Source organism: Phoxinus phoxinus (assembly GCF_949152265.1).
Source record: "Phoxinus phoxinus genome assembly, chromosome: 4".
Lineage (NCBI taxonomy): Eukaryota > Metazoa > Chordata > Actinopteri > Cypriniformes > Leuciscidae > Phoxinus > Phoxinus phoxinus.
Genome location: NC_136879.1, coordinates 36,876,008 through 36,899,974, shown reverse-complemented (window position 1 = coordinate 36,899,974; position 23,967 = coordinate 36,876,008). Strand labels below are relative to the sequence as shown.

The 23,967-nt window shown below is 36.5% G+C and overlaps 1 protein-coding gene across 2 annotated transcripts in view; it reads right to left on the bottom strand.

The window, feature by feature from the left end:
• clstn2b (calsyntenin 2b) overlaps positions 1-23,967 on the bottom strand; it is a 64,373-nt gene that overhangs the window by 1,696 nt on the left and 38,710 nt on the right. Inside the window, exons 9-16 of one of the 2 annotated variants that reach the window (XM_079609912.1) lie at positions 15,452-15,614; positions 12,559-12,725; positions 10,299-10,447; positions 5,181-5,383; positions 2,978-3,148; positions 2,755-2,897; positions 2,540-2,657; positions 1,674-1,855 (exon numbers count right to left, since the gene is read on the bottom strand). In XM_079609912.1, the coding sequence (XP_079466038.1) occupies positions 1,674-1,855; positions 2,540-2,657; positions 2,755-2,897; positions 2,978-3,148; positions 5,181-5,383; positions 10,299-10,447; positions 12,559-12,725; positions 15,452-15,614 (1,296 nt within the window). The remainder of the gene's footprint in view (positions 1-1,673; positions 1,856-2,539; positions 2,658-2,754; positions 2,898-2,977; positions 3,149-5,180; positions 5,384-10,298; positions 10,448-12,558; positions 12,726-15,451; positions 15,615-23,967) is intronic. The other variant, XM_079609913.1, reaches the window with a different exon arrangement.

Genomic DNA, 23,967 nt, shown 5'->3' with positions numbered 1-23,967 from the left:
ATGACGAGCCAAGGAAATTCATTGCAGTTGTGAACATTCAGGAAGAAAGTAAGTCAGATTGGTTTTGGGCCAACATAGATGTGAAAATGAACACAAAAATGAATTCAGACTTGTTCCTCATCTTTAAAAAGCACTAATCGAGGCTACGACGAGACACTTACAGTGGAAATAAATGGGGCCAGTTTTTGAAGATTTATGTGAAGCTTACAATAAAAAAAATACACATTTAAATGATATTAAACAATTTTATAAAATTATTTTAGGGTTTATAGAGTTCTGTTGTCAAGGCAATGGTTTAAAATTGGATATAACATTATACATAAAAGGTTAGTAAGCAACTTTTATCTTTTTATAAATCATGTCAACACATATGTTTAACACCATGTATGGCTATTGAAACTCTCAGGGCCCTATCTTGCACCCAGCCCAATTGACTTTGTACACCGACGCATGTATCATTCCTATTTTGCACCCGCGCACAGCGGACTTTTCCCTACACAGACGCACGCCGGTAAATTAGGGAATGAACTTGCGCTCCCGGGGGGCGGTGGAGCGAAAAGAGGAGGCGTGTTCCGGCGCAAACGCTCCCTGGTGCTATTTTACAGTTTCAGAAAACAATTCCGCCACTGACCAGGAAAAACCCAGTCTAAAGTCAGTGGCACGTTGCTTGTTAGTCATATTGTATTTTAAGGGCGCATGCTTGGCCATTATGTAGCGTGTGTACAACGCGCATACACTTTGATTATCTAATCTAAACAGACGCAGGAGTTTTCATTTTTGCAAATCATACATTATTACAAATAAATCTAATTTACACATTTACCCAAATTATTATACACCTGTTTAACCGTAGCTAATATGGGTTTCTCCCATCATCCCCATACAATGTCACTTCTCTGTCATTTACGGCCCTGACGAGAACGTCGGTCTCCTCGGCTGTGAATCGCTCCCGGTGTGCGCTGGCAAATCCGCCGTTACAATAGCAATCCGCCATGGAACAAGCGCGTCTGCTCTTAAAGGGAATGTGAGAAGACGCTCTGATTGGTTTATTGCTTGTTACGCCCAAACACACCTATGAATAATGAAGCTACTTCAGACCAACACATTTTAGTTTTGCGTCGATCCGCCCACAAAGTTACTTGCGTTTCGCGTTTGATACTTGCGCTTCAGATTGTAAAAATAGGGCCCTTAGTGTTTTAATGTTTAAAATTGGCCATATTCACTTCCTTTGAAACTGCCCAGATTTTGTTTTGCTAAATCCTGGATCACAATCCATTCCTTAACCATGAACTACTTTTAAAACCAGAGAGGGAAAGGTTAGGTTTGTTTGAATGTTATGAAAGCACTAACTCTCAAATCTAAAAAATCCGGTTTGTTACAATCCAGGACAACAGAAATCCTGATTGAGAAACTTCAAGGCGAAATCGTGGTCATCAGTTTTATAACTTTGATGATCTTGCACATAACTTTAATACTTTAGTTCCTTAGAAACTACAGTGTTCAGAGCAGTTGTTCAGCTGTGTTACTTTGCTGTACACCCCTGTCAGCTGTTAAAACAAGTTTTCGTTTTTCATGGAGACTCGTGCATGCGGTGACAGTTTGACAGGCGTCAACATTTTGGCAGCTTCTTTACATTATTATGTCTTATGTTGGTTGTAGACGGTTTGTCTTACCTCCAGTGGGTTGACAGTAATGGAGAGAGAGGAGCTGTCACAGTCCGCTTGTTTCTCTGGCAGTGTGTGTGTGTGTATGTTGTCTTTGTTTAGTGGTTGGTTAAGACGGTAAACACCCAGCAGCACCACCAGCAGGGCGGCGATACACACCACAACGACTGCGGTAGCAACGGCAGGCACAACTGGAAAGACAATAAGCGCATTTGAATCTTAGAGCCGATAGAGTTTAAAGTAGATGTCATAATTAATTTAACGCCAAGTTGTGAGGGATAAAAGTAAAATCTTTGGGTCTAAGTAAAATAAAATAGGGTCTATGGGGGGGAAATGTATGAAATTAACGAAATGAGCTCGCGCAATTTACATATGAACGCAACTGGAGGCAACTTTAGTTTATGCTCTGATAGCCACAAGATCACGCCGAACGTTATGAGTGTGTCTTAGAAATCAGGAATAGTGAGAGAACATTGTGTTTGGTATGTTTTTCATCTTCAGACCAAACTTGGGTTTTCTTCAGTCGACAAAGTTTAAATGCCGTCTGCTAGGGCACGTCCCATAATAATGTTTAGGCATTAGGTCAGTAGGCGGAGAGTAGACAATCTTTTGTGGCAGTTTGAACACATTCGACCACATGAGCGTTTACACTACGAAAGCAATCCGGTCAAATGTTTTTTTAACTACCTCTGGAAGTGGTAGAAAGTTTTAGACCTTGTTTACACCTGTATTTAGTGCCGTCCACTTGTGATCCGATTGACCAAAACCCATCTTAACACCAGGTGTAAACAGGGCCTTTCTGATTCCATTAACGATTCTTTTCATTCTGATATTTACCTTATTATATCAATATGAACACAATTACAGACACTCACCTAAGCTGTAGTAGGTGTTAGATTCTATGACTGTAGGATGAATAATTTGCATGTATTTGGGCGGGGCCATGTCATGATTGACATGTTCCAGAGCTTCCTCACTGTGAAGGATGTTGACCTCGGAGAAAGAGTGATAGAGAGCAACTTTAGCTCATAGTTCAGAGCCTTGGCTTAGTTAGTGCGGATGCAAAACACATTCTCTGTTTGATTCTCACCTGTAATGTATACTGATCACTGGTGTAACGTCCATTGAGCTCAGAGCAGGTGAGTCTGAAGGTGCGGACTGAATCGACAGCCTGGCGGCTCTGATAACGCACCTGTCGAATCACTTCTGTGTAGTGAGAAATAGAGTCTACACCTAAAAGAGATGTAGAGGAAGAAAAATGTAAGGACTTTGTATTGAGAAAGACAATAGTATGTTGTAGAATGTGTCTTTACCATATATGGACATGCCGGTGCTAGAGTTGGTGTATTCCAGGTGTTTGCCCAATAAGGCGCTGTGTTGCAGTTCAAGACTATCTAGCCCCGCCCTTAACTCCTCCCCCAAGACCATGATGTCACAATAGTCCAGATTATGTGTGATTTCCTTCAATACAACTGACCTGTGAACTGCACACATACAAAGATGAAACAAGAGGGTTAGGTTTATGAATAATAATGAGAAGAAATCAATCTTTCTCTGCCTTAAAAGGGTGGTTGATTATGATTTCACTTTTCTAACTTTAGTTGGTGTGTAATGTTGCTGTTTGAGCATAAACAACATCTGCAAAGTTGCAATCATCAAAGTTCAAAGCAAAGGGAGATATTTGCTTTTAAAGAAATAGTTTTTTAAGGACTACAACAAACGGCTGGTAGGGACTACACGACATTCCTCCCGGGTTAGTGACATCACCAACCCTAGAATTTACATAAACCCCGCCCCCTGAACACGATTTATAGATGATCAAGACAGAATGTTAATAAATGACTAGAAGATAACTACTTGTTGCTTCTACATGTTGTCACTTCTTCTTGAGTCTCTCCATCTTTGTCTGACTCCGGTTTGAATATAAAAGGCTAAACGTTTTTGAAATTTTCAGTGCATGTCTGTGTGAGTGCAAGCTCTTGAAGCTCCGCCCCCTGTGCCGGGAGCAGCAGCTCATTTGCATTTAAAGGGACAGACACAAACGGTGCGTTTTTGCTCACCTTCAAAAAGTGACAATTTTAACATGCTATATAAAAATATCTGTGGGATATTTTGAGCTAAAACTTCACACACACACACTGTGGACATCAAAGACTTATTTTACATCTTGTGAAATGGGCATGCATTATACCACCCCTTTAATTTAATTAAAAGATATATAGTGCATGAGCCGTCTGGAATACATATATGATGCAGTTTTTGTTGAAATCTTTATTTTTGGTTGAACTATTGTAGTCTCTTTTTTAAATGAACCTATCAGCATTTAATATCTCACTTGGGCTTCTGTATGCAAATGGCCTCTATTATGATTGGCTAACCATCATCCACCAGTGTAGTTCAGGCACAGTGCTGAAGACTGAATAATGGAAATGTTGGAAGTCACATGTTAATATGTACATTGTATTTTGAACCTTACACCGTTCAAAAGTTTGGGGTCAGTACGCTTTTTGGAAGAAGTCTCTTATGTCAACAAGGCTGCATTTATTTGATCAAAAATACAGTAAAACCGCAATATTGTGAAATATTATTATAATAATTTATTTTCTATTTTAATGTTTTAATTAAATATTATTTATTCCTGCATAAATGCGGAATTGATGCTCAAGAAATCAATATTGAAATAAGTTGTCCTGCTACTATTTTTGTGGGAACTGATAAATTTTTCAGGATTCAGCATTTATTTGAAGCATAAATCATTTGCCACACCACAAATGTCTGTTTATGCATTCTTGCTGAATAAAAGTATTAATTTCATGAAAAAAATCTTACTGACACCACATTTTTGAACAGTAGTAGTATGTCTACATGGTGCTTAACACTTTATTTAGAAAGAGCAAGGAACATTTTGTTATAAACACATAAGCCCTAAGGAGAATGAAGGAAGCGGTGTTTCCGATTTAGAAAAGCATCCTCATGAAAGACTCATGTCTTGTGTTCAGAGTGTGGAGGGAGCAGTGAGCATCTGTCTTTTATGATTTATTAACATGTTTTTTTGCATTTACTGTTGTTTTGTTGTTTGCCACCAGAACAGCATGACACCTGAGCCGTATGTCAGTGAATAATGTGCTCTGCGCTGCATTTGGGGCATTGTTTGTGGGTTGTTTTTTTGTTGCAGAAATAGTTCACCCAAAAAGGAAAAAATCTGTCATCATTTGCTCACCCTTATGTCATTGACTTTCTTTCTTTTGAGCAAGACATAAGGTAAAATTTAGCAGAATGCTTGGCTGCTCCTCTTTGTCATATCTGGTCAAGCTCCAAAAATGATGATAAAGCACCATAAATGTGTGAGCTATATTCCAAGTGCTCGCTCATGCTATTTGCTGAAAATGATGCATTATCACATCTCATTCTGGTATATAAAATATGGCGGGTCCATTTTATATGGTTCATTTTATAAATTTTCATTATATCCTGTTAAGAGGAGAAAGGAGATTCTAGAAACAATTTTCTCCGTACCTGTGTTTGTAGGCTCGTCACTTTTTGTAACTGTGCTGATGATATGCAAATCTCTGAACAGGGATAGGCCTAGGGCCAGGTCGGAGGCGGGGATGGTCAGGTGCTCCGCCCCAGTGATTGTGATTCGTGGTTCACTGGACTGCATTACCATGACAGCTGCCTCAATATCAGGGACAGAAATACACACGTCCTCTCCGAAACACCTGCAGAGATCACAAACACAACCTTGCGTTTCAGTTTTGTGCATTATTTTAGATACACACTCTATATTTGTACATTAATGCAATATTGCCAGTGAATTTATTAGGAACTGCAATATATTGCATGAGTTCAATTACAAAAGGTACAGTCTGACCCTCGCTGCTTTATCTGACATCTGACACATAGTCGGTATATTCTGACCAGTCACAGGTGATACAAATATGTGACCCTGGACCACAAAACCTGTCACACGGGTCATTTAAATTTTTTTTAGGTGTATACATCATCTGGAAGCTGAATAAATAAGCTTTCCATTGATGTTAGGATATGACAATATTTGGGCGAGATTCAACTATTTGAAAATCTGGAATCTGAGGGTGCAAAAAAATCTAAACATTGAGAAAATCGCCGTTAAAGTTGTCCATTTATGTTCACGATTGTGCTGCATTCACTCACAAAAATATTGTTTCAATATATTTACGCACCTATATGTCCCACCATGTAGTGCGATTGTGACTTCACCACAGATCTCGTCTAACAACAAACAGCTCAATGATATATTGATACATTTTTATTTTATTTAAAACAACCCAAACACACCTATATTCATTTGGATGCTGCATTACACAAATTCTTAAAGGGAAAAAAATTAACTAAATAAATCAATTCAATAGCTGATTCAAAGTGATCAAGGGCTTAGGACGTTCCTAACCCATTGCAGTTCCCACTAGTAGTAATCAATGACGTACATCCGAGTGAACGAGACGTAGGGAAGTTAGCGAGTGAAGGGCATGACAATTTTGGACTGGAACGCAGCCCAAAAAACACTTTCAGATGCTCATTCATGTTTATTTCGCGCTGTAACTGGTATTATTGCGGCGGAAGAGAAGATCATGTGCTCCGTGCTGATGTTTCTTTTGAGCTGAGCTGCGCGATCTCACGCCAGAGCCCCAAAACGGTATAATGTTTTTGAATTTCGTAAGAAAATGGGCGTAATTGGAAATCTGAGACTGGTTCATTTCAATAGTAACAAAGCACAAAGATTATTGTGATTGATTGGATTGGAAGCGCGCTACAATGTTCCATTACAATGTTCCAATCATGATTGTAAAGCGCTTTGGGTGTATAGTAGTACATACAGTATGAAAGCGCTATATAAATCAATCCATCCATCCATCCATCCATCCATCCATCCATCCATCCATCCATCCATCCATTCATCCATCCATCCATCCATACACACACACACACACACACACACACACACACACACACACACACACACACACACACACACACACACCAGGATGACTAGCCACATACATACATACATAACAGGATGACTAGCCTAATCGATTCTTGGGATTTAAGAAGCGATATCGGTTCGTAAAAATCAGAATCGATTAAAATTTCCTTTTTTTTACCCAGCCCTAATGTCTATAATGCACTTTAATAATGATTAATGTAATCAGAGGGAATTTTCTTAATCAGAGTATTGTCTTAACTGGCTTAATATCGGAATATTGTTGTCCATGTAAATGATTGTTGCGGAGCAGGTACACCCCTTCATGACAACGGTGTTCCCTGGTGGAAGTGGACTCTTTCAGCGGGATAATGCACCCTGCCCCACTTCACACACTGATCAGGTTTGAGGAACATGATGAAGAGTTCAAGGTGTTGCCCTGTCCTCCAAATCCCCCAAATCTCAATCCAACTGAGCATCTGTGAGATGTGCTGGACCAACATCCATGAATCCATCGATCCATGACGGCTCCACCTCGCAGCCTACAGGACTTGAAGGATCTGAAGTCTCGGTGCCAGAGTCCACAGGACACCTTCAGGGCTCTTGTAGAGTCAACGCCTCGGCAGGTCGGTGTTGTTTTGGCAGGATCAACCGCATATTAGGCAGGTTGTCATAATGTTTTAGCTGTATATTGCAAAATATCTTTTCATGACAAGTAAGAAATATTTTGAGCTGGAAAATTTCCTCAGTTCACTTGACATTGGCAGTTAATTCTGGATCCTGCACACACTTCATTCAGAGGTGAAGACATCTCCACTTCGATATAAATAATAAGACGCATAAGACAGTGATTTGAAGAGTGTAAACAAATGACTTGGAGCCGTTCCCAACTCATTACGGAGACTGCAGTAGCTGATAACTTAAAACAAAGAGGAAAACCTACGCCTGGAGTGAATTAATAACACTTCAGCTTTCTTGAATCTCGCAGTAATTGGACTTAATAAGCTTAAAAGCAAAACACAAACGGTGTGTACTACAATTAATTTACAACTGTAGTGATTTCAGCTCTGAACGACAGGAAGTAGGACGTTCCGCCCTCTCTAATTAAAGATGTTGTTTTTAATCCTGACACAAACAAACTCGCATTCATCAAGACAGGAAATGAATGGAGGAAACCGTCTGTGACTAAAGGTTTAGATACACTGCGGCTTGGAAAGATGAATCCACATTTCATTGTGATACAGCAGTTTGCTAAAAGATACAGTGTGTTTATACTATCATGTGATTTTACTTAGAAAATGTGACTGATAACTAAACAAACTAAGCTATATTGATGCATGCTGTATGACATCTTTAGCCCTATTCTGATGGTAATTATATCTCAGGGTGATGCGTGTCGAACGTTTGCATGGATTTTCCCGTGATGAAATTTCATGCATTCAAATGGCAGTTGATTAAAGAAGGCATTCTGCCATTTATACAACAAACCCGGATGTCTGCCTCAGATCTGTGTAATCTCGAGAGCATATTCCATCATTGAGAAAAGCCAAGTGTGAACTGTCTTTATTGTGCGATATTGAATATTTAATTGAGCATGCTGATGTACTTCTATTTTTTACATTTAGATTGCCTTTGCCTTTGTTTGCCTTCATCTATTGTTCACCTAAAACGAATTTTTCTTAACAATAATCATTTAATGGCGTTTTTACAGTAAATGTCATCTTTGTAAGTCTCAAAAATAAATATATATATTTTTTAATATTGTAAATTATAATGTTGTGTTGCATGTAGTGCTGGGCAATTAATACAATTTTATTTCATTTTTCTTGTTTTTGTTTTATTCCTTCCAACAATTATGAACACAAGATAACATCTTTTTGCAATGATGAATTTAGTTTTCACTAAAAACGTTACTACTAATCATTAGTTAATTAATTATAAATAAAACCAAAATAAGTTAGATTATGAAACACACTTGCACTGTGAAAGTGCAATAAAATCGAATTTATATTTATTATTTTTTAATTATTTAAATGTGTACTTTATATATATATATATATATATTGATTTATCTATTTTCTTATTCTTCCCTGTTTAATTATATTTAAAGTTCAAAGAAATCCACTGATTAAAAAAAAATATCTATAAATGAATGATATCAGTAAGTTGGTAAATAATAATAAAATAAAATAATTATACATTATTTTAATAATTTTTTTTTTAAATAAAATAATATATATGATTTTTAATGTATATTTTCTAATATTTTTATAAAAAAAATTTTAGACAAAGCATAGATTTTTTTTTTCTATTTAGTTACAACGCAAAAATTACAACGTACAATACACTCTAAAAAATGCTAGGTTCTTTCAACCCAATTTTGGGTAAAATATGGACAAACCCATACGTTGGGTCAAAAATGTAATGTAAAAATTTAACCCAGTGGCTGGGTTTGTCCATATTTTACCCAAAATTGGGTTGAAACAACCCAGCATTTTTTAGAGTGTAGCTTAATTATTGGACAGAATTATAATATCAGTGCATCCCGGATGATTTGAATAGGGAAATAAATTGGCAATACATTTTTTGGGAGTTAAATAATGCCAGTAAATTGACCAGTGCAAACCTTGGTAAATCACATCTTGCATGATTCATTTAAATACTCTCTTCCCATAACTGTTGGTAACCATTAGTAAATCTGGCCCCTAGTGTTTGTAAAAAATTATATAAATGTAAATGGGTCACCGCATAGGTCTATAGTCTCTATTTTCAATCATTACTTTCCCTGCAAGTGGCTTTAATTCTGAGTCATATCATTTGCTGTGCTATGTTTGTCTCATTGGCAAGCTATGTGTTATTTTTTTTTGAAAAAGCAAGTGTAAATGAATGGTGTAAATTACTTTTACAAACACAACACATGGTCGTGTCTCATGTCTTAATATAAGTCTGTGATCTGCGTGTTATTGCGAGAAGCAAGCGTACAATTATAGCTAAGTCTAAAATAATATAATATATGATTGCCTTTATTGTGTGTGTTTTAGGGTTATGTATGTGCGTGTGTGTTTTCATGCTAATTCCCAGTGGATCGTGCCGAAAAGACTCCGCCCACTGCCTGTCTCAAAGCTAAGAGGGGCGGGTCATAATCCTCCAGGGGCTTATGAATATTCATGCTCTGTTCTGAATAATCACAGGGTGCCGATGGGTGCGCGTGTGATCCAAAAAAAAAACAAATCTCTGTCATTCTCTTTCCATTTCCGTCTGTACATAACAATTAAACCTCCCTAAGCATAGAATATGAATTAGACAAAAACATGAAAAGTGAAAAGGTTACTAAAAAGGGTTGCTATCGCTCATACTCAGGGTTAAGGATTTGAACTAGACAGTAAGCAGACAGCACTCTAGCAGAACATGTACAAATCTAGTTTCAAATACTGTATTCATTTTCAATACAGCTTCTGCTTATTGTGTTTCACAGTATGATGCAGTTTTAATAACTTTTCCAGCCCTGAGCCGAAGCAAATTAAAATTAAGCTCTTGTATGACTCCGGGATGTGAACCACAACTGTGTGTAACATTGAAATAAATGGTTTGATCATTCATAATGCCATATTTCAGAGCTAACATTCTGGTATTCCAGTTCAGAGATGACATCTCATGAATATTTATGATCTTACTGCACTGCCGTCGAGATCCGGAGGTGACGCGCTCCCATACTGGGAAACTGCCGAGAGTTGATGTAAGAAACTTTCCTCAGCGCGCCGTTCATCTGCTCCAGATCCTCGCCCTCCATCACCACCAGAGACTGAGCGGGGTTCAAGTGAAACTGGGAGAAATAGACACACAAACACACATTTAAAGTAGACTTATGCAAAAATCTGGATCAAAGAAATAGCTCTGAATGAATCTAGTGTGAATCTGGATTTAATTGTTCACATTCTGTACTGAATTGGAATGAGAATGAATGAATGGAATTTACAGAATTCAAAGAAATTCAGTGCAGGAACTGTAACAAGCGTTGCAATCCAAAAAGGATTACATAATGCATATTTATTTTGAATACGTTTTGAAATTTATTTCTAGTTATGTTTTGCTCTAAATCATTTGAATGGCTAAATATGGTTCTTGTGTGCTAGTGTAAAACATGCTCATGTCTGATTTGTAAGTAAATCAGTAAATCTTTTTTTGAATTATTAATCTTTTTATTGATTTGTATCCAAGAAAAGTCTGGAAATTCATTGTTCAAAATAAGTGGGCACCTTGTAGGTGGCATTTCAAATATTAGTTAATTTTTTATGTATATGTTAACAGGTTTGTCTTTAGGTGATTTACATTGAAAATGAAATGTATTATGATAAACTACACTTACAGCTGTTGAATTTCATTCAATTTTTAATTCTAATTTAAAAGTGTCCCTATTATGCTTTTTCATATATTACCTTTCATGCAGTTTGTGAATGTACATAAAACTCGAAAAATTAGAACATTGTGCAAAAGTTCATTTATTTCTGTAATTCACCTTAAAAGGTGAAACTAATATATTATATAGACTCATTACATGCAAAGTGAGATATTTCAAGCCTTTATTTGTTATCATTTTGATGTTTATGGCTTACAGCTTATGAAAACCCCAAATTCAAAATTACAATATTGTGAAAAGGTTTTCATAAGCTGTAAGCCATAATCATCAAAATTGATCAAAATCATAACAAATAAAGGCTTGAAATATCTCACTTTGCATGTAATGTGTCTATATAATATATTAGTTTCACCTTTTAAGTTGAATTACTGAAATAAATGAACTTTTGCAACAATGTAACAAATTTGCATAATGCCAGCCATATGGTCTCCGCCCGCGAACAACGTTCACTTTTAGTTTTCCCTGGAAGATTTGGTTCTTGTTGTGGACATGTCGAGAAGACACTGTTTTCAGTGCTGCGAATCCACTTTGATGCACTTCCTAAGGATAACACTCGCACTGGAATTGACACAGTAAAATCGATGCCATCTTTACTGTGTATCAAGTGCTGAGGAAGCAGAATCGTCCAATCACAACAGACTGGGTCATCTGACCAATCAGAGCAGAGTAGGCGCTAAGAAAGGAGTGGTTTAGAAAGACTGAATCTTTAAACTAACCACTCTTTGAGAGATGAGATGATGTGAAATTATGATAAAATGTTTTTAGACCTCGGATGTATGTAAATCTATTGTAGGAGACCTCTAAAACTAAATTAGGAACCTTTAAAATAGCATAACTTTAAATTCAAATTCTGGATCCCGTCTGACACGGCAAGAACTGAACTGGAATTTAAAAGGCATTACCACTGTGTCTCTGAATGGAGCCCGATCCTGCTTTGAGCTTGTAGTTTGATCAGATCACCTGAGCGAAGGAACACCTGTCGTCTGTCTCTCACTGACTCTGTCTCTGTAAAACCTGCTTTCATTTGATCCTCGAATCTTCCCTAGAGCTTCTTGAATACAAAAGAACAGAATAGAGGAAAGCAAAGCAGAAACTGGAGAATGTGCGCACAGAAATATCTCTCCTCAAGTCTCGCCTCCTGGCTTTTCTTCGTCTCGTCCTTACTCTCTGCTTTTCCTACAAAATAGTGATTTTCCACTCTTTTCTATGGTTTATGATAGACTATGGTAAACTCTTTTTATATATATATATATATATATATTAATGCGAAGTGACTTACAGTGCATTCAGGCTATGTGATGTTTCCAGCATGTGCATTCCTTGAAATCAAATCTGTGACCTTGAATTACTAGTAAAAGCAAATAAAAAAAGATTGGCACAGCACACTGGCTTCAAGCGCAGCTCATTCGTTCAGATTCGTAATGTTGAGTTTAGAGTCTGTGTTAGCTTTGTGTGTGTGTGTGTATGCGCGCGCGCGTGTGTGCGTGCGTGCGTGTGTGTGTGTGCGTGTGTGAAACCTTTATCCTCGGTCCGAGGCTTTCCAGTGTCGTGATGTCCAGCCCTTCTTTGCAGGCCTGTAGGCAGGAGATGATCGTCTGGCTTTCGATCTTCCCCGGTCGTATCGTCAGTCCAGACAAACTGCCTCGGAAATACTGTGTGAACTTTGCTTTAGAGACCTCGCCACCTGCAAACATAAATATAGACAGAAAAAAAAAAACTTAAACTTAAAATGTTAATCAATGCTTCTAACACAATTTGTTTTCCCCATGAGCATGCTTTACCCTCTGTCTGGCAATTATAATGAAATGGGCTGTTTTTGCTACTGTAAATAAATGAATACTCAGCAAGGATGCATTAAATGGATCAAAAGTGACATTGAAGACATTTATAGTATTATAAAATATTATAAATAAATAAATAAATGCTGTTCTTCAGAACTTTTCATACATCAAATAATCCTTTTTATCATGGTTTACACGAAAATATGAAATTCAACTGTTTTCAACAGTAATCATAAGAAATGTTTACTGAACAGCAAATCATCATATTATAATGATTTCTGACGGATCATGTGACACTGAAGACTGGAGTAATGATGCTGAAAATGCAGCTTTGATCACAGGATTACATTTTAAAATATAAAACATTAAATTATTTTAATGTAATTTAATATTTCACAATATTACTGCTTGTACTGTATTTTTGTGAGCATAAGAGACTTCAAAGTTTTTTTTTTAAATCTTACCGACCCAAATCTTTTGAAGAGTATAGTGTATGTAAATGAGCTCATGGTTGTCAATAGAGTGATGGTTTCTGATTGGCTAATTTTTGCTGCCTAGTTTCCATAAATAATCATGGTGGACTGGGAAGGGAGTGTAGTAGCGTAGACTTTATATTTCCATATTATACTGTATTGAACCATTTTATAAAAAAAAAATCATGTCCCCTTTTAGTCAACTAGGTTCGTTATATAGCATAAAAATGATCTATGCTGCCGTTACGGGAGGGATTAAGGCACGTCTGAATTAAATTTAAACATATTATTCCATTTGTAGTATGAAATAAGTCAATGTAGTCATTAAATATTGACCTGTTATGTCTAAAGCTGTCTTTATTTGTTCTATCATTAGACGTAATGAAGCCGTAATCTTTGAGGCACCATCAAAAAGTTATTGACTGATTGGGCAGCTGCCTTTAGTTTCAGACGAAGCCATGGTTACACAGATCCACTTTATTCACCACATACACACACATATATATATATAAAATAAATTTTGGCTTCAGTCAAGCTAGAGGTCTTCAGAAGCTGCATTGAAACGAAGCAATCATGTGATTAAACCTATATTCACTGCTGAAGCCGGAGATAATGAGCAATTACCTGCGTCTATCTGCTCCGTATGAGATGAGTGTGTGTGCAATGAAGCCTCTCTGAGTGTGTTTGTGATCAGGTGACAGTGAGCCTCGGGCGATGGCATACTGATGTGTAGCGGCCCGGTTCGTGTGTGTGTGTGTGTGTGTGTGGGTTTACATGGATGTAGTTTGGGGAGAAAATTGTCACAGCAACATTGGTTGAGACAGTTCAGCCTTGCTATGATTCTCAAACAAACAGATCGATGTGTTGATAGAGCCACAGTGCTGCACATTTCAGGAGGATAGGGAAATAGAGGTCTGCGCGGTCATTACGCCTGAACCTAATTGGCTCGTGAACAGACCCGTTTGGTATTGTCAAGGTTTAAGATGGAACCGGCTTACTTTTTTGCATGGGTGTTTTTTTTTTTTTTTTTTTTTTTTTGGTGATCAAGAGTTGCATAATTATGCAGCATATAAATGAATGTAGATTTGTTTGGATTAACTGTTCCTTTAATACACATACATGTTGTGGTAAAAAACAGTATTATATTAATATTTTTTATATACTATTATAGTATTAATATTTTAAATTAGCTATTATTTTAATATTATTTCCTTTTAATTGTAGTTTAAATTGTAGTCTTTTTATGTGCTTTTGTCATTTTTATTAGTTTAAAAAATATATATTTTATAGATTTATTTTTTATTTAGTTTTATTCCTATTTAGTTTTAGTCATTTTAGTACTTCAACTTAATTTTTTTAGTTGCTTAATAGTTTAAGTTTTTAAAGTTTAAGATTTTCATCTAATGTGTAAACTTAATTTTAGCTTTATTTTTATTAACAAAAAATGTTTTTAATAGTTTTTAAAATGTTTTAGTTGGTTAACAATAATATAACATTAACAATAAGTTATTCGACCAAAAATCTTCATGTTGGCCTATTACAGTGTTAAAACTATTGTTTATCATATTGTATCACCTATAATCTGTGAATACAAAGCGCTGTGCAAACTGAACCAAACCCGTGACCACAGAAGTGATCCATGAGAAACCGTTATACCCCTCAAGCTCCGAAACTCTTAAAAAGAGCAAATCTCCAGTCAACTCTCACATCACTTTCCCTTTGATTATCTTCCACATGCACAAGTGATTTTTTATAATGATCTGTCTCTCTCTTATATTTCTTTCATTGTTAAACAAAGAAGCTCAGAGACACAGAAAGGCAGCATGGGCAGGTCAAGTTTTGTTTTTTGGAGCTGTTTTTTTATATTTTATTTTAGAAGCTGTGTTCTGATTGTTGAAGAGAGAAAAAAAACAAATGGAAATAATGAGGAATATAAGCTATAAGCTAAATATAAGCAAAAGAAAGAATGCTAGTGAAGTAAGGAGATGTTTAGTAAAGAATTGTTCATTGTGGATTTGCATGCTGTGAGAATTTACATATCTACCTTCAAGATCCTCTGGAGGACCCCCCCCCCCCCCCCCCCCCGCTCACATGCACAAGTTACATGCACATTGACCACACCCACAAACCATGCTAGCCCCGCCCACATCCCTAACCTTGCCAGCAGGCTCCTACGGTCAGCTGCACGTCAATCTGAGAGGAGTGGATGGGCCAGTCATCTGTCACGAGGTACGGGTCGTAGGTCACGCCGTCCACATATAGAGTCACCACTGGGAAGTCAACGCTGATGACGTAATAATGCCACTCCTTATCACAGATCTGAGAGAGAGAGAGAAAGAGACAGAATTTCACCATATCAGCATGGTTTTTGAAAATAAAAGCACATAAGGGCAGTCTAGGAGGATTTTTGCATTTCACATATCTTTTGTTTTCATTTTTTGCTTTAGAGTCGAGAAAATTCACACAATGACTTTACATTAGTTCAATGTAACTTGACTGCAGAATGCCACAGTGATATTGTTGGCAGCAGCTATTTCGATATATGGTATGTACACTAAGTGCAAATAACGATATATATGCTATACATTAAGTGCAAATAACGATATACAGTATGCTATACACTAAGAACAAATAACGATATATATGCTATACACTAAGTGCAAATAACCATATACAGTACACTAAGTGCAAATAATGATATATATGCTATACACTAAGTGCAAATAACGATATATATGCTATACTAAGTGCAAATAACGATATACAGTATGCTATACACTAAGTGCAAATAATGATATATATGCTATACTAAGTGCAAATAACGATATACAGTATGCTATACACTAAGTGCAAATAATGATATATATGCTATACTAAGTGCAAATAACGATATACAGTATGCTATACACTAAGTGCAAATAACGATATATATGCTATACACTAAGTGCAAATAACGATATACAGTATGCTATACACTAAGTGCAAATAACAATATATATGCTATACACTAAGTACAAATAACGATATATATGCTGTACACTAAGTGCAAATAATGATATATATGCTATACTAAGTGCAAATAACGATATACAGTATGCTATACACTAAGTGCAAATAATGATATATATGCTATACTAAGTGCAAATAACGATATACAGTATGCTATACACTAAGTGCAAATAATGATATATATGCTATACTAAGTGCAAATAACGATATACAGTATGCTATACACTAAGTGCAAATAACGATATATATGCTATACACTAAGTGCAAATAACGATATACAGTATGCTATACACTAAGTACAAATAACGATATATATGCTGTACACTAAGTACAAATAACGATATATATGCTATACACTAAGTACAAATAACGATATATATGCTATACACTAAGTACAAATAACGATATATATGCTATACACTAAGTGCAAATAACGATATATATGCTATACACTAAGTGCAAATAACGATATATATGCTATACACTAAGTACAAATAACGATATATATGCTGTACACTAAGTACAAATAACGATATATATGCTATACACTAAGTACAAATAACGATATATATGCTATACACTAAGTACAAATAACGATATATATGCTATACACTAAGTGCAAATAATGATATATATGCTATACACTAAGTGCAAATAATGATATATATGCTATACACTAAGTGCAAATAATGATATATATGCTATACACTAAGTGCAAATAATGATATATATGCTATACACTAAGTGCAAATAATGATGGATTTTATTTATACTATGTAAATGTTGTTACACTATGTTGCACGTATTTTCTTTGAAATAAGAGTAAATAGTAGTTAGATACTATTTGCACCTCAGTATTTTAGTACATTATAAAACAGTATGCAATAATAACATATTGAGTGAAAATGCTCAATACTTTAAATACTTTAATTCCACTTTTCGCATATTTTCTTCATATTTATTGAAAATAAATGCCTTTTCAATCTGATATGCGATGGGAAAAGTGAAAAGAAAAAGTTAGTGTATATAGCCTCTGCCAAAAAAGGCGGGCTATCTGCACTTAGTGTAAGTAAGGCACTTTTTTTTTACTAAGCTTGTCGCAATGCATTCTGGTATTCGTGTCAAGTCACCTGTATATAGCGCTTTATACAATACAGATTGTTTTGAAGCAGCTTCACAGTAATAATCAATTATGCAGATATGAGACATATTCAAATTCTGCTGTAAAGCATCTCAAAGAAGACAATAGTGTCATTATTCAGCTCAAATCAGTTCAATGTTGGTTCGGTTTAGTTCAATAGGTAAAATTAATCAATTATGAAACAAGTTCAATTTAGTTAATAAAGCAGCTCTGCTGAAGACAATTGTGTTGTTATTCCGCTCACTTCGTCTGGTATACAATGCAATCCTGCATTATATTTCAGTCAAAACAAGGTTTTTAAGAAGGCAGAATAGTTTTGTGCCTCCTGTGCAGAACAGATATTGTGTGTGGAGTGCATTTATTATGACTTAATAATATGCTGTCTAGGTAGGCAGCTCACTAGGTTTTCGAACGGATTCATTATGTAACATCTCCTCTCTTTTCTCATCCCTTGTATTTCTTTCTTTTCACTCTAAATCCATTCTGTCTTTCTTTTATAATTGTTCTCTATAGGCTTACATTCTCCAAGACACAGTTCTTCCTTAACAATCCCATCGATGCTCATCATGAGGAAGAAAAGCGAGGGAGGTGTAGAGGTGGGTGGAACTGGTGGAGGGAGTCACGGAGAGATTGATGACATGAGTGTGTGAAGAGGCTCAGAGAAGCCGTGAAAGAATGAGGGTCCGAACTGAAAGAAAACCATTGGCCTCTGCATGTAACACAAGTCTGAGGCAGAGATAACTATAGACCGTCTGAAGAGAACGGCTGAAGAGCCATACAAAACATGCGGCATGATGCTAAAGGGCTTGTGGGTGGTTGCCAGGGTGTTGCTATGTGGTTGCTAAGATGTTCTTTGTGGTTGCTAGGGTGTTTTGGTCCAAGTCAAAAAATCATTGCCTCGCCTCTGGCTTGTTATGGGGACACTTAATATTCAACAATATCGGACTGCACTGACGCTGCTGTATGAGAACTGAACTGAGCTGGACAATTACATCATTTGCAGATCTGCTTTATAGATGAAATGAACTGATTTAATAATTGATGATCTCTACAAGAACTGAATCAACACTGAACTGACTTCAGCTGAACAACAGCCGGAATGCATCATTTCCCTGGTATCTCTGCATGTAAAGCTGCTTTGAAATGATCTTTATTGTATAAAGCGCTATAAATAACGGTGACTTGACTTGAGTCCATTATTATGGATGCATAAACATGTGGTCCTGATCGAATATCGTAACTTGACTTGCCTAAAAAGTAAAGAAGTTATTTGCTGTTGCACTGTACATAACAGCTTCTGAAAAGTGTTTTTTTTAAGTGATTGTCTTTTTAAAAAAATGTTTTTAATGGGTGCTTTGGTGTGGATACATTAAATGGACTTCTTATATTAGTTGGTTATTGTCCTTTTGTAGTCTTTTTTTTTTGTGGGTGTCAAAGACACCCACATTTACCTTAATAAAGCTTAAGAATCACCCTTCGATCTGATGGTTTCCTTGGCTGGATATAGCAAATCATGACTCAATGATAAATGGTGTACTCAATTTTACGATAAGTGTGCGATTAATCGCAATTAAAAATTGTAATCTATTTTTAAGGTTATGTTTTTCATCTAACATTTAAGTTTTATTTTATTTCTGCCTAATTTACATGAACACATTTTGTTTTTAAAGTTTAGTTGTAGTTACCAATGATCAAATCACTTACCCTAACTATCAGTAGTAGTAATAGTAAACCTCGCTTTAATGCTCGATTGTCGTCATGAATGTGTTTAGTTGTGCTATAGCGCGGTGACGAGGGGAATATCTGTCTCTGTTTGGCCCGTTTGGACCACTGCCACTCAAAAGCACACGGTAGCAGACGGTCTCTGCTCGCTCTGTCACACACAGTGTGTGTGTTTGTGTATTTGTGTGTCTGGCAGGCGGTCTGGGTCGTAGAGTCTAGTGGAACTGATTGTTACACCCTCACACGAAACGGCTGTGAGAAACCATCAGACACTTCTCATCTTCACTACATCTTTCCTCCTGCACCTGCAATCCCACCATCAGTCTTCCTTCTCCCACTTCTCCTTCTCTCACTTCTCCTTCTCTCACTCCCCCCCCCCCCCCCCCCCCCCAGTCCTCATTTTCCCTTTCCCACAATGCCCCACTTCCCTCCACAGCTCCCCTGTACCATATAAAAAGAGTTGAATGTCACAAAATATGTCCAGGTCACATTTTAATAAATGGATATATACCCGTAATTGTTCTCATACTAATTAAAACACATTTTCCCAGTAAAAACAGTCATTATTGTAATTCGTCTGCATGTGTGTGTTCTGTTTTCTCTGTGTCTGTGTTGTATTGATTGATCCGTTCGCCTGTTGTCTTGTTAATGAACTCATTAGCTCGTGTGTTTGCTCTGTGTACTCAAGCCCTCAGTTTGAGTTATTTCTCTGTCCTGTATTGTTTATGTGACGTGGTTGTGATACCTGTTCCCTGAGTTTATCTGTGCCATGTGGATTTCTTTATTAAAGGACTGTTTGCTCTAATAATCTCAGTTGTCGTGAGCTTCATATCAGCCACAAACCATTACAGCATTTTTTTTGTAATTGCCATTAATATGGCTTGCAAATTTTTTTTTGCCTGACGATTCATAAAATGGATGAAAAACAAAACTCAGACCCTAGCAACGATATAGAAACATGCCATGGCAACTAAAACACCCTAGCATCTTATCGTTTTTATTAAAAGTTTAAATATAAATAAAATGTATTATTGAAAGGCAATAAGATACTACCATGATATACATACTTTGCTGTTAAAATATACTCAATAATAATAATAATAAAATAAATATTTAAATTTAATAATAATAATAATACAAATAATTATTTGCATTACAGTGATGATAATTATGAAATATGCAACAAAAAAATTATAAAAAAAAGGTTTCATTTTCTTTATCCAAAATATGTTCTTGACAAGCGCCGTGACTCGTGAGATTCAGCCAGAGCGAGTGTTATTTTTTTATGTATTTTTCTTTTAATACATTTCTTCTCTCTGTGTACATAGGTCATCGCTCTGTGTTCTTATTATGAATAAATTGATTTCTTTTTCATTAAATTTCACTTTTATACTCGATTGATATTCGTCTCGTATTCCATTCAGTGTTTTTCAACCCCTCTTCTCTTTCTGTGGTTCTCTCTGTGTGTCTGGGCAGACATTGATTTTCTGCAGGGATGTGTGTGTGTGTGTGTGTGTGTGTGTGTGTGTGTGTGTGTGTGTGTGTGTGTGTGTGTGTGTGTGTGTGTGTGTGTGTGTGTGTGTGTGTGTGTGTGTGTGTGTGTGTGTGTGCGTGCGTGTGTGTGTGTGTGTGTGTGTGTGTGTGTGTGCGTGTGCGTGTGCGTGTGTGAATGTAAGAATTTGTGGTTGTGGACAGCAGTAGTGGCATTAAGTCCTGTGAATTGTAGTTGAATTACTGTTATTTTACATCTAGCACACATATTACTGTGGTTTACGATTTTATATATGAGTGTGTGTGTGTGTGTGTGTGTGTGTGTGTGTGTGTGTGTGTGTGTGTGTGTGTGTGTGTGTGTTGTTTCCGCGAATTCACCCATGCTAGGACGAACACACATCGTACCCAAGGGATCCCTAGAGAGCAGAGCACCTTACTGTGATATTTTCTGTGTGTGTTCAGTAAATCGATGGTGAAAGACTTATTGCCGTACTAAGCAAAGTCCACTTAATGGCAAGGCAATTTATCAAAGAGAGAGTGAGCGAGGGAGGTAGAAAGAGACAGGCAGAGAGAAAGCATTTTTTTCAATTGTTCAAATGCTGTAAGTACACTGGACACTTTAACAGTTACTGCAGTGCTATTGTGTGTCTCGCATCTGTGTGAATCGTCTATTTGTCTTTTTTCTATCTGTTGTGCCCCTATTTCAGCAACTGGCTATTACCTATTTTCTGGCCTTCAAGAAGGTACAATTTAATGTTTTTTCCCCCTCAAGTTTAGTTCTTCAAACCTGACAAAGTGCGACTCTGAACACTTAAGAGAGAAGAGCCAGCTCACACGTGAGTGCCATATCAAAAATATAAACTTACTGTACATTAAATATTTAGTGCTTATCAGAAATACCTGGTAACAATGGGTTAATCGCTAATTTCTGCATAAAATCTGGATATGATCTACAGATATCATGATTTAGAAAGATTCATTCAAATGTATTTTAAGTTAAGACCACGGGTACACTGTAAAAAGTGATATTATTAGTCTTTTTTTCTAAACTGCTAAAACACTAAATCCTATTCTCTGAATCAAATTCTCAATAGCCTAAACCAATTTGTCGAATAAATCACTCTATCTGAAAAACCTTAAAGCTACACTGTGTAATTTTTTAAGTTGATTCTTAGCAAAAAACACTTTGTTCTTTCAAAATTATATGTGCTCATTAATGTATAATTACTTCTACCAACTAATCAAGTATTCTCGTAAGCGTAGAATCTGCCATTTAAAATACACACGAGCGAGTAGCTCGAATGGCGGAAGCCATGTTGCGCCTCCATCTTGAAAATACATTAGCCAAAGAGGGACATTCCTGGAAATTCAAGCTTCGTTTTTCACGTTTTTACACTCAGTGGCACCGTGACGAATGCTAGGGGGAGATTACTCGCGACTGCCGGCAGATTTGAAATAATACGGCCACCGTAGGAGTTAAAACGCCCTCGGAATGGGAGGGGCTAGAAAGTAATATTCAGTTGGTAGTCATATACAATTTCACCGCTAGATGGGAGAAAATCCTACACAGTGTAGCTTTAAACAAGTTTGTTCGGAGAATTTGACTGCAGCTTGTTTTGTAAACGAGGCACAGTGTAACGGATCTGACAGCAGCTAAAACTGTGTGATTAGAAAAGTATTAATTCTGATTAACAGTAAATACTATTGAAATGACATGATACAATGCAGTATTGCCAAATGCACTGTTGGCAAACAAGAGGTTCAAGAACAAACGTTAGGACAAATTCGTGAGCATTGAGAAATTTTGCATGATAATTTTTTTTGTGCATGCATAAATATACTGATGTCTTTCTGTAAAAATACATATAACGCATTAGAATGCTTTATTTTGCAACAAACAAAGCAAATGGAAGTAAAAATAGTGTTCTGCGAAGTGCAATTAAACACTTGAATTGGCATTTGTGTAATTGAGCCAACGTTCAGCACTCGCCCAAGAAAACTTCACATTTGCATTAATATTCATATCTTTTAATTCATTTTCATAATGGAAACACAACACCATCCACTTGCTAATTAAATTAGTCTCAGATTCAAAAAAAAAAGAAAAAAAAAAGGCTAATTTAATTAGATTACTTTCTGCAGGGAGAGGAAAGAAAAAGCCTTTAGGAAAGATATAAAAAGATCATTCATGTTCTTTGATGTCTGAGACATGCAAAGACCAAAATCTTTCTCCCTCGGGCCAGTGGACCCTCAACCTGATATATTTTATGTAATGCATTTATGTATTCATGAAACTACATTATGAAATTTATTTTAAGGTGGGGTGAAGTTCTTCAAGAGCTTGTTCTCCACTGGGAAAAAGGCTCTTTGATGCTTAAAATCTCTGCAGAATCTTTAAACTATCTTTGCATCTTCGAATGCTGAGCATGTAGGTAGCAAATGTACAGTTATGGTAATGAAGATTTCAAAGGAAAATACCTAAATGAGAAACGAGTGCAACGGCACTGCTTAAAATCCACGCTGCCCATAGCACAGCTGCACCTTGCATCTTCAGACTGGTTTGCAGTTGGATGCTCTGATGTCTAAGTTGCACTTAAGTCAGTTTGTTTGTTTTGGACAGCAGAACTTTGCATATCTCCTGTTCCCAATGCTGTTAGCTCATGTTTTAAAGGCCCCCTGACGTTTTTCTGATGGGTTTTTAAGTGGTCTTTGGCACGGATGTTCATGCAGTGCGCTGTTAGTTTTGCGTTACGCTGCATTTGTGTGTTTGTTCTCAGATGATTTAGTCTTCCCGCGGGTCTGTTCGCTGGCACAGCAGTGAGGACAATTCACTGACTAACAAACACACTTAATGACTTCACTCTTTTCTCTCTCCCTCTATCCTTCTCGTTGCAAGGCTTTATCTTCACCCTAAAGAAGCGGATATTTGCATAATTATATGCTTAATGATAGACTAAAGAATTGTTGCATGCACAAGATGAAGGATTCAATTAACCTGCAGCAGACCTGTGAATCTAAACACGTTTCAGAAAGGGTGTCATTAAGAGGAAATTAATTTATAATATTTGATCGAAGATGGCTGTTTTTACACTTAAAGTAAAGAAGGTAATATGACAAAGTTTCTTCTGTCATTAAAATGAGGAGAGATCAAGAATGAGGGAGAAAAATGAAATAATGACTCTCTGTCTGTCTGCCTGTCTGTCTGCCTGTCTGTCTGTCTGTCTGTCTGTCTATCTGTCTCTCTATCTATCTATCTATCTATCTATCTATCTATCTATCTATCTATCTATCTATCTATCTATCTATCTA